The sequence below is a fragment of the Coregonus clupeaformis genome, chromosome 23, assembly GCF_020615455.1.
Source record: "Coregonus clupeaformis isolate EN_2021a chromosome 23, ASM2061545v1, whole genome shotgun sequence".
NCBI lineage: Eukaryota > Metazoa > Chordata > Actinopteri > Salmoniformes > Salmonidae > Coregonus > Coregonus clupeaformis.
Genome location: NC_059214.1, coordinates 6,924,852 through 6,941,648, shown reverse-complemented (window position 1 = coordinate 6,941,648; position 16,797 = coordinate 6,924,852). Strand labels below are relative to the sequence as shown.

The window sequence follows — 16,797 nt, the reverse complement described above, 5'->3', positions numbered from 1 at the left end:
AGCATAACACAGTTCTCATCCAAACCAGAAAATAAAATAAAATAAAATAAAATGTTATTGGTCACATAGTCATTTATAGCAGATGTTATTGCGGGTGTAGTGAAATGCTTGTGTTCCTAGCTCCAACAGTGCAGTAGTATCTAACAATTCACAACAATACACACATCTAAAAGTAAAATAATGGAATTAAGAAATGTCAGAATGGCATTGACTAAAATACAGTAGAATAGAATACAGTATATACACTACCGTTCAAAAGCTTGGGGTCACTTAGAAATGTCCTTGTTTTCGAAAGAAAAGCCATTTTTCTGTCCATTAAAATAACATCAAATTGATCAGAAATACAGTGTAGACATTGTTAATGTTGTAAATGGCTGTTGAAGCTGGAAATGGCTGATTATTAATGGAATTTCGACATAGGCGTACAGAGGCCCATTATCAGCAACCATCAGTCCTGTGTTCCAATGGCACGTTGTTTTTGCTAATCCAAGTTTATCATTTTAAAAGGCTAATTGATAATTAGAAAACCATTTTGCAATTATGTTAGCACAGCTGAAAACTGTTGTGTTGATTAAAGAAGCAATAAAACTGGCCTTCTTGAGACTAGTTGAGTATCTGGAGCATCAGCAATTGTGGGTTCGATTACAGGCTCAAAATGTCCAGAAACAAATAACTTTCTTCTGAAACTCGTCAGTCTATTCTTGTTCTGAGAAATGAAGGCTATTCCATGCGAGACATTGCCAAGAAACTGAAGATCTCGTACAACGCTGTGTACTACTCCCTTCACAGAACAGCGCAAACTGGCTCTAACCAGAATAGAAAGAGTGGGAGGCCCCGGTGCACAACTGAGCAAGAGGACAAATACATTAGAGTGTCTAGTTTGAGAAACAGACACCTCACAGGTCCTCAACTGGCAGCTTCATTAAATATGGCTTTTTCTTTGCAACTCTGCCTAGAAGGTCAGCATCCCGGAGTCGCCTCTTCACTGTTGACGTTGAGAGTGGTGTTTTGCGGGTACTATTTAATGAAGCTGAACGGTACTGTACATATGAGATGAGTAAAGCAGTATGTAAACATTATTAAAGTGACTAGTGTTCCATTATTCAAGTGGGCAGTGATTCCATGTCTATGTATATAGGGCAGCAGCCTCTAAGGTGCAGGGTTGAGTAACCGGGTGGTAGCCTTCTAGTGATGGCTATTTAACAGTCTGATGGCCTTGAGATGGAAGCTGTTTTTCAGTCTCTCGGTCCCAGCTTTGATGCACCTGTACTGACCTTGCCTTCTGGATGATAGCAGGGTGAACAGGCCATGGCTCGGGTGGTTGATGTCCTTGATTATCTTTTTGGCCTTCCTGTGACATAATAATATGATAATATAATATGCCATTTAGCAGACGCTTTTATCCAAAGCGACTTACAGTCATGCGTGCATACATTTTTGTGTATGGGTGGTCCCGGGGATTGAACCCACTACCTTGGCGTTACAAGTGCCGTGCTCTACCAGCTGAGCTACAGAGGACCACAACTCATCTTGTCTGTACAACATCAGGTGCTGTAGGTGTCCTGGAAGGCAGGCAGTGTTGCGCCTTCTTCACCACACTGTCTGTGTGGGTGGACCATTCCAGATTGTCAGTGATGTGTACGCCGAGGAACTTGAAGCTTTCCACCTTCTCCACTGTGGCCCGTCAATGTAGATATGGGCATGCTCCCTCTGCTGTTTCCTGAAGTCCACGATCAGCTCCTTTGTTTTTTTGTTGACGTTGAGGGAGAGGTTATTTTCCTGGCACCACTCCACCAGGGCCCTCACCTGCTACATTAGTCATAGTGCTAGCTGAGGAAAGAGTGGCCTAACACAATCGGTCATATTTAGCTAGCTTACTCTCGGCTGACAGAAACCATAATATGAATTAGCTAATAGCAATTACTATTTACAGTTCATCACATCACGGGTGACCTCACCAGTGATCAAAATAATTTAGTAAAACACTTTCAAAGAATCGAAAGTAAACTGACGATGTGTAGTTTGTGCGCGTCGCCATGTTTTTCTCGTCAAGAGGTGACAAGATGAGTTGGGTCATTTTGCAGAATGGATGTTGAAGGGGGTGTGTCGTCTACCACCATTCACTTCCGGAAGTTTACTCGAAACACGAGTGAACCATCCCTTCACCTAATTTTGTTATAACATCTTTGGTCTGCCAGACGTTTACACGACAACCAGAATACAGTGCATGATGTCTAGAGACATGGCGCCACACATAGCTGGCAATTAGCTTAGCATTAGCTCATCATAATCAGTACAACCTTCAAAAAAGTATTTTACACACATCATATGTGTCCATTACAATCTATGCAAGAATCGGAATGCATGATTTGTCACCAGTTTGTCTGGCTCAGTAATGCCTCAAATGTAAATTGTCCTCAACAGTAAAATCTGTTACTTCTATGTGAATTAATGAGGAGGTGGAACACGCTTCAATTTAAACTGTTGTTAGAAAATAATTTGAACTTGAGAAGTTAAAACACAGCCTAAAGATAATTAGCAGGCAGCGTGTCTTGGTTTGTGGGCAACGTGGGTTAACTGTCCTGTTGCGTAACAATCACATTTTGGAACAGTGAGTGCATTCTGACGTCACGCGCATAAAAACACTCATGCTGGGGCGACCATTAGAGATATTTGGAACTCACCTGTGAAAAGGTTAATAACCCAGCACCAACCACCTAACCTTGCTGTATTTACAGAAAACATCCCAACTATTGACCCAATGCCTGCAACCCAGCAATTGGGTCATCCAAACAAACCAACATTTGTTATAGTGTAATTTACATCTTAAAGCCATGCATGCAAGAAGCCTTGGCCTGTCTGGTGCACACATATTTCTCTGTCCTAAGTTTGAAGGCCTCAATCTGTATTTTTGCCTTGTAACTGATTGCTTCTAGAAAGAGATAAGGAACAACACATGATCAAGATGAGCTAGCTACTAGTTTAAAACAATGAAATACCTATCTGTTACAAAGAATGAATGTATGGACAACATTTATGAGAATAATACATGCATATACTTATCTTATCAATCTTGAAGACGATGCATACATTTATCACTCAAAAAAAGTGTTATGAGTGAGTGCACCACAAACATATTGTTGCTATATTGTTGCTAGCTAGCCAACTAGCTTAGCTGTTGTGCTAGCTAACATGCTACTGAACCGTGACACTCGTATATTAACATATTAAAGACAGCAATGTATTCACCTACAAATATAAGTGTTTAGGCAAGTCATTAGTTTGCTTAGCTACCTGTCACATGAATTGTGCAAAAAATATGATAGCTAACGTTAGCTAGCTAAGCACTAGTCAGTGGCGCTGACAGATTGAAACAGGTATCAACAAAATGTGTTTCACTATCCCATAAAACATGGCATTGCTAACTAGGCATCATTTAGCTAATAAAATGTTTGTTTTCCATATTCCAACAGATGTTTCTAATCCCCTTCATTGGTCATCAACGGTTACTGGTCTTGGAACGCATGTGTTCACCAGAAACTGCTTCTGGTAAACTGTTTGCCACTAGTGGCAATAAATATTGTTGCCAAAGGTTTGCAACAGATTCACCACTAGTGGCAAATGTTTGCAATCTTCTGGTAATAGTTTGTGGCACACTATTTAGTTTGCAGCACATTTGCCACAAACTTACAGGAAGTTTGCAGCAACAAATACATTTTTGGGATGACCTTGGCATCCTGTAATCCGAACCGTCAATTTATACATTTTAAGTTTGTTGACAGACAATTTAACACCAAGGAAACGTTTTATGATGAAATTGGCCCCAGCTCCCAACTGTTCACTGTGTCCCCTAAATCAGGTAGGCACATTCCTTCATATGATGTGGGACTTCCCTGCAGTTAAATAATTATGGGGCAAAGTTACAAAATGTATTTCGAAGTGCATTCATTGAAATATTCAATGCTTTGCATCTATTATGTTACTTAAGGCCAGGGAAAAAAATAGATTTTTCATCCATCTGACAATTGTCAGATTTGGGGATATTTAGCAACTATAACTTCCATACTTTCATAAAATGTACAAATAAATTGGCAATAATATATATATAAATACTTGATTTATATAATTTTATCCCAACTCACTCAATAAATTGTGTTAATGTTAGCATGTTTCATGTAGAACTTAAACTGCTATTTTTAAAACTCTGCATGTTGAATCATATATCATTCAAAAGCTTGTTTTCCAGAGCATATTGTTAGCTAGTCCATACATGGCTATATCCTTTGTGGACGTAGTGCTTCGTGCTGAAAAATTAGTAATTTCCTGACATCCGATTGGTTACTGGCATTTAAAGGCCCTTTCCGGCTACCTGATTGGTTAAAATGTCTCACGTGCCGCTCTGCACTTCCTTGTTTGAAAATATCTCCTGTGAAGAATCCACGTAAAGAGAGGAGATGAAATGAGAAAATCTTGACTATACCTACAGTACAGTTGAAGTCGGAGGTTTACATACACCTTAGCCAAATACATTTAAACTCAGTTTTTCACAATTCCTGACATTTAATCCTAGTAAAAAAAATCCCTGTCTTAGGTCAGTTAGGATCACCACTTTATTTTAAGAATGTGAAATGTCAGAATAATAGTAGAGTGATTTATTTCAGCTTTTATTTCTTTCATAACATTCCCAGTGGGTCAGAAGTTCACATACACACAATTAGTATTTGTAAAAGGCTGGCATGAAGCAGCCGGTAAAAGGCTAGCATGAAGCAGCCAGTAAAAGACTAGCATGAAGCAGCCAGTAAAAGGCTAGCATTAAAACCTACCTCTTTGAAGAATACTTGGAATATTATAAAGTAATCCTTCTTCCCCCACTGCCCATAATTTTTTTTTTTTTTTTTAAGTGGTTGTCCAACTGGCTATCATAAGTTGAATGCACCAGTTTGTAAGTCACTCTGGATAAGAGTGTCTGCTAACATTTACATTTATATTTTAGTCATTTAGCAGACGCTCTTATCCAAATGATGTAAATTATGTCTTGAGATGTTGCTTCAATATATCCACATAATTTTCCTTCCTCATGATGCCATCTATTTTGTGAAGTGCATCAGTCCCTCCTGCAGCAAAGCACCCCCACAGCATGATGCTGCCACCCCCGTGCTTCACGGTTGGGATGGTGTTCTTCGGCTTGCAAGCCTCCCCCATTTTTCCTCCAAACATAACGATGGTCATTATTGCCAAACAGTTCTATTTTTGTTTCATCAGACCAGAGGAAATTTCTCCAAAAAGTTGTCCCCATGTGCAGTTGCAAACCGTAGTCTGGCTTTTTTTATGTTGGTTTTGGAGCAGTGGCTTCTTCCTTGCTGAGCGGCCTTTCAGGTTATGTCGATATAGGACTCGTTTTACTTTGGATATAGATACTTTTGTACCTGTTTCCTCCAGCATCTTCACAAGATCCTTTGCTGCTGTTCTGGGATTGATTTGCACTTTTTGCAACAAAGTACGTTCATCTCAGACAGAACGTGTCTCCTTCCTGAGCGTTATGACGGCTGCGTGGTCCCATGGTGTTTATACTATTGTTTGTACAGATGAACTTCAGGCATTTGGAAATTGCTCCCAAGGATGAACCAGACTTGTGGAGGTGTACAATCTTTTTCTGAGGTCTTGGCTGATTTCTTTTGATTTTCCCATGATGTCAAGCAAAGAGGCACTGAGTTTGAAGGTAGGCCTTGAAATACATCCACAGGTACACCTCCAATTGACTTAAATGATGTCAATTAGCCTATCAAAAGCTTCTAAAGCCATGACATCATTTTCTGGAATATTCCAAGCTGTTTAAAGGCACAGTCAACTTAATGTATGTAAGCTTTTGACCCACTGGAATTGTGATACAGTGAATTATAAGTGAAATTGTCTGTCTGTAAACAATTGTTGGAAAAATTACTTGTGTCAGGCACAAAGTAGATATCCTAACTGACTTGCCAAACCTATAGTTTGTTAACAAGAAATGTGTGGAGTGGTTGAAAAACAAGTTTGAATGACTCTAACCTAAGTGTATGTAAACTTCCGACTTCAACTGTATTTGAATAAAAATAGGCGATCTCAGTTAGCCAATGCGAGAAAAGCAGTGAATAAAAGAAAAAATGAGACTGATCAGCCGATCGAGGCAGTGTCAGTACAGGTAGAGGAGGAAAAGGAGGAAGCCGGCAGCAGCGTGTCGAGACGCAAATTAGTTGAGATAAAGATGACAGCTAGCAGCGATCAACCAGACAGCAGCCAGCCAGCCAACAGTGGCTTTTATTCAACATGTCACAAATAAACTTGTACATGATTCGATTTGCCCTAAGTGTCTAAACACTGGACTGAAAATCACCATAGACCCCACCAACCAGGGATTCTGAAATTCTGAAGGTTATCGTGATGCATTTAGGAGGACAGTTTACACTTCCTCCAGGGGGGAGATGTTGCATTTGATAAAAATGTGAGGATGGTTCTTCTAACCCACGAACTTGGACTTGGTTATGCAGCTCTAAAGAAAATAAGCAAAATCCTAGGGATTCCTTCCTTGCGTCTCAGCTCATATCAGAGGCATGACAGGAGACTGACAGGTAAATAAAAAGGGAGAGTAGACCATTATTGTCAGGTGACTTGCTGTGTGTAAATAATATTGATTTCCTTGCTCCAGCAAATGTATTCAAAGTGAATAAACAGAGTGAAAGGAAAACATAACTATACAATGAGACTGTCACATAGGCCTACAGTGTCATAGGGCTGTAGCCTACTGTGATTACTGAGAAATTAGCTTTACATAAAGTAAATACATGCTGATATGCTAATATTTACATAGGGTAACATGCTGATATTTAGTCCTGCAGTTATAACTGTAATGTCGGCAGACATAATAAGTACTTGTTGCAGCGATTCAGAGAGGGCTACAGCCAATGGAGAGTGCTGCAAAGCTAATTAGAAGAGCATACACAGATAAAGACTCAGACATAGCAGAGTTGCTGAAGGAGGATGAGGAAGCAATCATATACATTCATGGATCCTTTGATGGCACTTGTCTTCAATGGAGTGTGCCAAGTGTAGGCGCAGGTCCCATAACACAGTCAAGAAAGTAAAGCGGCACCAGCAACAACTCAGAGGGCCTTTCATATGGGGCAGGCATAGCTGATTAATGTTCTGCACATTTCACCAGCCATACAAAAGCCTTGTATGTGACAAATTGAGCAAAGTGAAATGAGAATTTGCCCAACAGACCAGTATTCAAAGCATATGCTTTATTGCTTGAAACAAATGTGTTAAACGTGCTAATGTATTTGTAAAAGGTATATTTTATGTTTATTTGTCAGTTTAGAAGTGATATATGAATTAGAGGTTAATTAATGTGACATAAATGGTCATATTTATGGAGAAAGTACATTTTAATTGCATTAGCCTATCTTTAATGACATGTTCCCCGTGCGCCAATTCATTTTTCTCAGTCTTCAAAGGACGTACATTCACATTATTCCAGACACAGGTTCTTAGGTCTTATAGTCAGACTAATACAGTGTTTTTTTATGATATCTTGTGTCGTTTTGATTTTGTGTCATTTTATCTGTAAATATATGCAAAATATGCATCCGTCATAAATGTGAATAGTGTTTTCATGGTTTCCGGGTGGGGCGGTAGGATGCAGGCGGCTGGATGGGGTCTGAGGGAGTAATGGGTAGGGTGTTATCATTGTATGCATTTCTTTGATTGTTCTTGTGCCTGTAACCCCCCCTCTGAAAAAAATAAGAAACTAAATAAAACATTTGTCACAAAAAAAGAGCGAGCGCTGGGAAATTGTCGTCCAAAAAGTTGACTCATCTGTCCATAGAACATTCTTCCAAGAGTCTTGATGATCATCCTGGTGCTTCCAGGTGCTTTCTGGCAAACTTGAGTAAACTTTTTGGACGAGATGGGTCCCACTATGTCTGGCGAAAACCAAACTCCATTCCACAGTAAGAACCTCATACCAACGGTCAAGCATGATGGTGGTAATGTGATGGTTTGGGGATGCTTTGCTGCCTCAGGACCTGGATGATGTGCCTTAGTAGAAGGAACCATGAATTCTGCTCTGTATCAGAGAATTCTACAGGAGCATGTCAGGCCATCCGTCTGTGAGCTGAAGCTGAAGCGCAGCTGGGTGATGCAGCAAGACAATGATCCAAAACACACAATCAAGGTTACATGAAAATGGTTAAAAAGCAACAAATTGGAAGTTTTGGAATGGCCTAGTCAAAGTCCAGGCCTAATCCCAATTGAGATGTTGTGGCAGGACTTGAAACGAGCAGTTCATGCTTGAAAACCTACAAATGTCGCCGAGTTAAAGCAGTTCTGCATGCAAGAGTGGGCCAAAATGATCACCACAGTGATGTGAGAAACTTAACTACAGGAAGCATTTGGTTGCAGTCATTGCAGCTAAAGTTTGAACAACCAGTTATTGAGTGTAAGAGGGCAATTACTTTTTCACACAGGGGAATTGGGTGTTGCATAACTTTGTTAATTAAATTAAATAAGTATACATTTTTGTTGTTATTTGTAAACTCAGTTACCCTTTATCTAATATTAGGTTTTGGTTGAAGTTCTGATAACTTGCAAAAATAGAGAAAATCAGAAAGGGGGCAAATACTTTTTCATGGCACTATGTCATATTATATTATGATAGAAAATTGTATAAATCTGTTTGTAAAACTGTTATTAATAAAAACATAACATCAAGTCCATTATAGTCTTTGAACTGAACATACTGAATTTTGAATTATAGTTACCAATTTTACACCTTAAATGAGTATGGTGTTAGTCATTTGAAGTGTGTGTGTGTGTCTGTCTGTGTGTGTGCATGCGTGACATTGGTGTGTGTACACCTTCACTTTCTTTAGCCCCGTTGATCAGATACCTTAATCTGTCCCGTCAGCTGTAGGTCACCCTTGAAAGTGGCTCCATAAAAGTGTTTTTGTGTGTATGCCCTAACCCCACTCCAGACCTACGTCAACCATGGGCCTCATCCCTGTGGCTCTCTATAACAGTGTGGTATGTCTGTGTGTGTCATGTGTATATGCTCTGTTCTCTCTGGACCTCTGTAGGCTTTTGTCCCCTTTGGCGCTTTATAAAAGGTGTGTGGGTGTGTGTGTGTGTGTGTGTGAATCTCTCTATCTATAAAGGGGTGCAGTGCGGATGTCAGTTGGGGCAGGACGGGAGACAGTGACATCATTAAAGCAGTCGGCGTTTCCTGAGGGCCACCATATGGAGGGCAACTTGAGGGGCCTAGAGCTGTCTGTCACTCTCCCACACACACACACACCAACATACAGACTTCACACCAATCTTGTGGACTGTAAACAGTGCATACACACACATACAAAACATTAAAAACACCTTCTAAATATTGAGTTGAACCCCCCCCCCTAGATATGCTTTGAGTGGTGCACAATTCTTGATACACATGGAAAACTGTTGAGCATGAAAAACCCTGCAGCGTTGCAGTTCTTGACACAAACCACCTACTACCATACCCCGTTCAAAGGCACTTAAATATTTTTTTGCCCATTCACCCTCTGAATGGCACACACACAATCAATGTCTCAATTGTCTCAAGACTTAAAAATCTGTTAACCTCTCTCCTCCCATGCATCTACACTGATTGAAGTGGATTTAACAAGTGACATCAATAAGGAATCATTGCTTTCACAATTCACCTGGTCAGTCTATGTCATGGAAAAAGCAGAGGTTCCTAATGTTTTGTACACTCAGTGTACATGCAAACAGGAACAAGGCCTATGGCTGACAGAAGTTTGTAGAGACACAGGGTGCACACACTGTTGAGCAGAAATATTTGACCATTCAGCAGCTCGGCATGACTTTTGAAAAGACCTGCAATGAGTTGCAAAGTCTTAACTAGGTGAAGGGAGCTTTGAAGAGAAGGAGGGAAAGAAAGGAGAGAGGGAAAGAAAGGAGAGAGGGAATAATAAAATAAGGTGATATGGAGGGAGGATTAAAACAGGAGAGCGAGGGAAAGGAAGGAAGGAGAGGGATAGAGTGGCTATGTAGGGAAAGTGAGAGGGAAAGGTGGAATGGGGTCTGTTCTCACACACACACACACACACACACAGGGTCTCAGGGCCAGAAGCAGGAAGTTTTTAACTAGTGTTTTTAATTAGAACACGTCTCTTTCCTGCTGCCTGCCCTCTCTCTCTCTCTCTCTCTCTCTCTCTCTCTCTCTCTCTCTCTCTCTCTCTCTCTCTCTCTCTCTCTCTCTCTCTCTCTCTCTCTCTCTCTCTCTCTCTCTCTCTCTCTCTCTCTCTCTCCCTTTCTCTCTCTTTCTTCCACTGGGTAATTGGAGACAGGTGTTCCACTCTTTCTCTACCCCCAGTCAGCCGTTTCTCCCCTTATTCCCTTCTTTTCTTCACCTTTAAAAAGGTTTTTCTTTGAGACTTGTTATTAAAAAAAAAAAAAACATTAAAAAGAAATGGCCCAGTTGATGTTGTAGGCCAGGGATGGTACACTTATGTATGTTTTATTTATTTTAATTACAGGAATTTATAGAACACAGCAGTAGTCTTGCCTAAATCACTTTATTTAGCATTGTTGCTACTCAACATATCCACAATATACTCACAGACACACACACACACAAACACACACTGGTGCTCGGAAAGCAATGGGTGTGGGAGCCAATCTCATGATGCGCGCGTCTGTCTGCATTCATCTGTCACTCTCTGTCTGTCTTCTGGTCTGTCTGTGTGCCTGCCTGCGTTCGTGTCCGTGTGTCCCCGCATAAGCATGTCTGTGTGGCATTATCCCCAATGCCTTGTGTCAGTAAGGCTGTAAATCCCTGTCTTGTTTACCTTCCACTCTTCCTTCTTCTTATTGATACAGGCCCAGGATCCTCCAGCCCTGATTTGCCCCTAAAAGATGGACTTACTTTGTTCCCCATTGTGTGGAAACCTTTAGCCGGCCCTTTCTCCTTGTGTGATGGACAAGGCTTATTGGAGGATAACAGGCGGAACTCTCTCTTTTGTCTTTTGACAATTCTCACACAAATTCGGGGCTGTGGTGTATTCTTCGCTGCCACGCCATTGGGTGTGCACTGGGGATTGAAAGGAGAAAGAGAGAGAGAGAGATGGGCCTCTCTTCTCCTCCTCCGTCTCCTTTTTGTCCTCTGCCGCCACCACCTCTTTTTTGTTCCCACCCCTCATCCATTTCTCGCCTTCCCCTCTGTGAAATGAACACTTCAGCTGGCCGGAAACATTTAATCTGGGCCCCTTTTGAAGAGAATGAATTGAAACTTGTCCCACTCGCTGCTGCTTCTTCTTCTTCTTCTTCTTCTTCTTCTTCTTCTTCTTCTTCTTCTTCTTCTTCTTCTTCTTCTTCTTCTTCTTCTTCTTCTTCACCTTCACCTTCACCTTCACCTTCACCTTCACCTTCACCTTCACCTTCACCTTCTTCTTCTTCTTCTTCTTCTTCTTCTTCTTCTTCTTCTTCTTCTTCTTCACCTTCTTCTTCTTCTTCACCTTCTTCTTCTTCACCTTATGGATGGAAAGGGTTGTGAATTGTGGCTTGAAGAGGTGTTTTTGGTCAATAGTGAATAATATCTGGAAGGGTACTCGGATTGAGTGCTATTAACCGATAGAAGTCTCTCTGCCATAGAGAAACAATAGACAGGCACAAGTAACTCTCCATGAAAAGAGCCATGGTGATAATTGAGTGGATTTCTATGGTCTTTTTTTCCAAGTGCCTAAAGCCACAATATGGAGTTTGTGTTTCCGCCACGAGGGCAGCCCCGCAACTTAGTTTGCTATAAAGTTTTAAAGAAGGATGGGGCTGAAAAAAGCAACCACTCTCAAATTAATAAATGGAGCTATTGATGCAAGGACTGACAGTCCATGAGATTGACATAATAGTGTTGCTGCTATATTGTACATGGTTTGTTTACAGACTCAAATGACAACATAAAGAATGAGTAATTCAACCTTTTTTGGATTTATTATATGGTTTTTGATAAAATCGTAAGGTATTTATGAGTAATATTCTACAATATTCAATGGGTATATATCATTGAGAGACCAATGAAATGACCATTTATCCCAGATTGTGCCTTTAATGCATTTTACATTTTAATACCCACTCACGATAACCACTACCAGTGTGTATCCTGGTTCGACTTGATACTCTCCACATAAATAAAAGGGCATAAACATGTAATCCGATGTAATCAGAGAGGGGTTGACCATCATCCCTACAGCCAGTGGGAATAAACCTGTAATTTGTTATCACTACAACACATTATCCCAGTCCAGTGAGAGTTTGTATTGTGTTGTATAGTGTAGTGGGGTAATCTATGTGTGTTATCTAGTGGGGGACTTGCTATGCACTATGTCTGTCTACAGGCCAGAAATGGGTCTCTGTGATGGTTTTCTAAAGGTCCACCCTGTAAATATGAAAATAAATACCCTCTTTGTGTGTGTGCGTGTCTGTGTGTGTGTGCGTGTGTCTGTGTGTGTATTTGGGGAAAAGGGGAATGGGGTAATATTGTGCTAAGCCCCCAGCCAGCTAGCGTTAGTTTTTATGTTGCCGTAGCAACGTGTCTCTTGTGAGGTTGCGACCTCAGATGATTACAGTACAAAGCCTATTGGGTCTCGAAAACCCCCTTTGAAGATGAGAAGTCTTTGATGGTTTGTATTTATGCAAATCTCCCCGATATGATTTAACCAACTGAGATTGAATGGGGAGATGATTAAAATTGCCCCTATTTGAGAAATCCTTCAATGGAGCCGTTACTCTTTTAGTTTTTTTGAGAATGCGTTGTGTGTGTGTGCGTGCATGCGCATGGGCGATATTTGTGTATTTTATTTAGGAAAATAGCACCACTTTATCAGGGCTTATTTATATCAGAGAGGGAGGGTGGAGAGAGGGAGGGTGGGAGAGAGAGGAGGGGGACATGGCGTTACAGATTTCTACTGGGCTTTTCTCCCCCTCCATCTCTCTCCCTCTCTCTTTTTTAACAGGCTTTGGAAGGGAATATCTGACGGAGGGAGCTTTTGTGTGTTTCCAGATGATAGATTTAGGAATTTGGGGCTACCCCACTGGCAGTCCAGAGCTCGGTGTGAACTCGTCTGTTGGAAAAAAAATCTTAGGTGAGCTTACATATTAGTGGGAACCATGCAGAATAAAGGGCCCCTGCAAAGTGTCATATCACAACTCTGATTGTCGCGCCAATCTCACTATTCCCTTCCACCGAGTGGGGCACACAACATTTACATAATATTGAACACACTTAAAGACGTCACCGAATTTTGTTTAGTCTTTTTTATATTTCTTTAGTATTTTTTTGTGTTTGTGTGGATCATGTAGTAAAAGGGGGGAGAGAGTGCAGAAGGCTTCAGAAGAAGGGGAACCCTGGTGATAATGTAAAATATAATTTCATTCAGCTTTGACGCGCCTCCTCTCTGCACTGCCTCGCTTCCTCTCCTCTGCGCTGCCTCCTCTCTCTCTCTCGCTCTCTCTCGCGCTCTCTCTCGCGCTCTCACTCTCTCTCTCTCGCTCTCTCTCCACCAAAAGATCACTTGATGTATTTTTGTACAGGAATAGAAATGATGCAGGGACTCAGTATTGACAGTTGTTTTGTTCCTCTCTCTCCCCACAATTGCTCCTTCTTACATTCTTGTAGCAAAACCCCAGTTTTATTATTTAAAGAGTCTTAATCCTGAATATTTTTCACGGTTGCAAGTTCCCTCTGACACAAACAGTTTGATATCTCTATTTCCCACCCATGTTTCTGTCCATAACAGGGTTTGTGTTAATGGCTACACTCCCTGAGTGTCTGTCCCTGAGTAAAATGCTAATGTTATTGAACAATTTGGGTTACGTTGTATTTCAATGTGTGCTTATAAACGGATTATAGACATGATGATATGAACTTTTCCACCATAAGATTAGATAAATCCACTTATAAAGCCAGTTTTGATTTTAGATCTTAGTTAATGGTTTACATGTACATTTTACTTAATGCATACATGAACAAAATGATGATACCTCTAGCTTACCCTCTTATAACGTTTGACCATGTATTGTGACTGTGCTGTATGTGTATGCTGTGGCTGTCTCTCTTCTTGAGAGCAATGGCATCACTAGAAAATTGTGTATTGTGATGTCATATGTGCTTTCATTATTCAGATAAGCAATAGTCATAATTTCTGTGTGTGTTTGTGTGTGTGTGTATGCGGCTTTCGTGTGTGTGTGTGACAGTTTGTTGACAGGTTTCAGCACCACTTGAATGGACGAGCTCTGACGGAGCCCATTCGCCTGGTCACCTTTGTGGAAACCGCTGTGGGCCTGCTCAATTTTAAGGTAAATTACAAACAAAACCACCAGGAAATGCCTGCGTCAGATGTTTTACTACCTCATTCACTTTTTATTAAAGCCGGTGTCAGACAGCGCAGCTCGCCAAGTGTCACTGTCCAAATACGAGAGATTAAAAGCGTCCGGACAGTCTCTCTACATCTCTCTCTCAAGGGTTCAAGCAGCAAAGCTGTCTAAACTCTTTTGTGTTTCTTCTGGCTCAGGCATGATGGTAAAGTGCCAGACCCTCTCATGCCACATGGTGGCGCTATAGCAATCAATTTAACATGTAAAGTTTTAAAAGTCACGCCCCTCACCCCGTTTGACCTAAAGTCATGAAATTCAGTACATAGGTCCTTCTCTCACAACTAACAAATTTGCCTCTAGGACCCATGAGGTCCACCATGATGGATTCTCCGCCATTTAGAATTTTGTGAAAAACACTTAAAACGCTACTCCCCTGGCACTGAATGACCGAACTATGCAAAACTTAACATGTGGCATCTATGGACAAAGTTCTCCCAATGCAACATTTTCCACACTAGTACCTAAAACGACCAATAAATGCATATAAATCAATCACGGATATTCGTATTGTAACAAAACTTAGTAAACATGTTCCAAATACTGTGAAGACTCAACATATTCAAAAACATTCAAATTGACTACGGTGGCGCTATAACAGGCACATGTTTATATCTCTTAATCTGTTTGACTCGGAGTGATGAAATTTGGCACACATGCTCAGTGTTATGGGTCTAGCTAACCTGTAAAATATGGTCAAGTTTTGCTGTATGGTGGCACTGTTAGACATTAAAAACCATTCATGCAAGCTCATTGACTCATAGCAGCCATATTGTTTGAGTTAGAGTCCTGGAAAATGTTGCTTTTAAAGACGTGGGTACATAGATGATGTATAAAAATTTGGTGCCAATCGGTCCAGTGGTCCTGGAGAAGAAGACGTTTAAAGTAGTCAACATTATTGAAAATGTTCCAAAATACCTCAAAAGCATAATAATGACCTGTTTGATGTTGAGTTCTGATATTTGGCAAAAGTGGTAAACAGTACAGAAGTATCTCGTCCTGGGGCAATGTGTCCAATTTGTCCTGATGGTGACACAGTGGGCACACAGCTAAACCGCAGCAATGCTGCTTGCAGCTTACATTTTGTATTGGGTCTCTTCTGAGTTTTTCCCCTCATCCAGACACTCTCTTTGACATGTTTTAATGTGATCTAATTTGTGTCGTTTTTTAATGATTTTGTTGGCAGGCATCAAAGTGGGTCTGGTTTTAGTTTGGGCCGACCTTCACCGGCGATGGGAAAGGGCACGGTTTGGGGGATTTTGGTGGGGTAACACGCTGTCCTCTTTCTTTTCTTTTTCTCTTTCACCCAATTATGTGTGTGTGTGTGTGTGTGCGTGCTTGCATACGTGCATGCACGCCTGTGTGTGTCTGCATGCGTGTGTGAGTGTTTTCCTTCTGGAGAACATTCTGTATCCTTAGCCAGACTGATTCCCTGGGATGGAAAAGGGAAGTATGGCTGTGTCACAGCGAGAAGTTAAATTAATTTGGACGCCGACAAAAGCAGCAGACACATTCCGACCGCTCCATGGCTAACACAATAGATGATAACATTCCTAGGCCTTTTCCCCCTCTCTCCTCTTGTCGTGTGGTAGTCCCAGCTTCACACAGTCTTCTTAGGAGGGGACAGTGTCTAAGACAGAGACACAAGATGTGTGTGTGAGTGTGCGTGAGCGCGTTCGTGTTACAATAGATAGTGGAGATTGTAAGTGCAGGTCTGAATGGGAAACATGAGCTGCTTGACTGGGTGAGTTGACAGGGTTCACACTTTCCTTAGCTCCACATACACACACAAACACACTCATCTCTGTCTTTGTTGTGTGTTCCCTCAGGTTGTGTGTGAGGAAGTACGTCGTCTGGCTCCTGCAGTTGGCCTACACCATGACGGTGTAGTGTTTGGATCGGATGACTTCTGTGCCAGCATAGGTCCTCTGTCCTCTCTTCCTCTCGCCTCTCACCTACAATCAATCCTTTTATCACCACCTCTCCTCTCCTTCTATGTCCTGTTCTCTGTCCCGTCCTCCCTTCACTCTCTCCTTTTCTCTGTCCCCTCAGTCTCTTCTCTCCACCTCTCTCCTTTTCTATCACCCCCTTCTCTCTCTTATCTCACTTGTCCATTCCTTGTCTCTCCTCCTCTTGTAGTTCTTGGGCCAGACCCCGCAATTTGGGTCGTCGGGCTCACTTGGGGTGACGATGTCTCAAAGTGATTTTCTTGCAGATCTATGTCCCTAGAGTCGGAAAATGTTTGATAGCAGTGCAGCAATGGCAGCTTTCTCTGTTATCACTCTTTCATCCCTCCATCCCATTCATTTCTCCCATAGGGAGTTTACCCTATGACAAACAATATCAGTA

General features: G+C 41.3%; 1 protein-coding gene across 1 annotated transcript in view; it reads left to right on the top strand.

Moving 5' to 3' along the window:
* clybl (citrate lyase beta like) overlaps positions 1-16,797 on the top strand; it is a 183,608-nt gene that overhangs the window by 117,817 nt on the left and 48,994 nt on the right. Inside the window, exons 4-5 of the mRNA XM_041844012.2 lie at positions 14,272-14,373; positions 16,278-16,371. Coding sequence (XP_041699946.2) covers positions 14,272-14,373; positions 16,278-16,371 — 196 coding nt within the window. The remainder of the gene's footprint in view (positions 1-14,271; positions 14,374-16,277; positions 16,372-16,797) is intronic.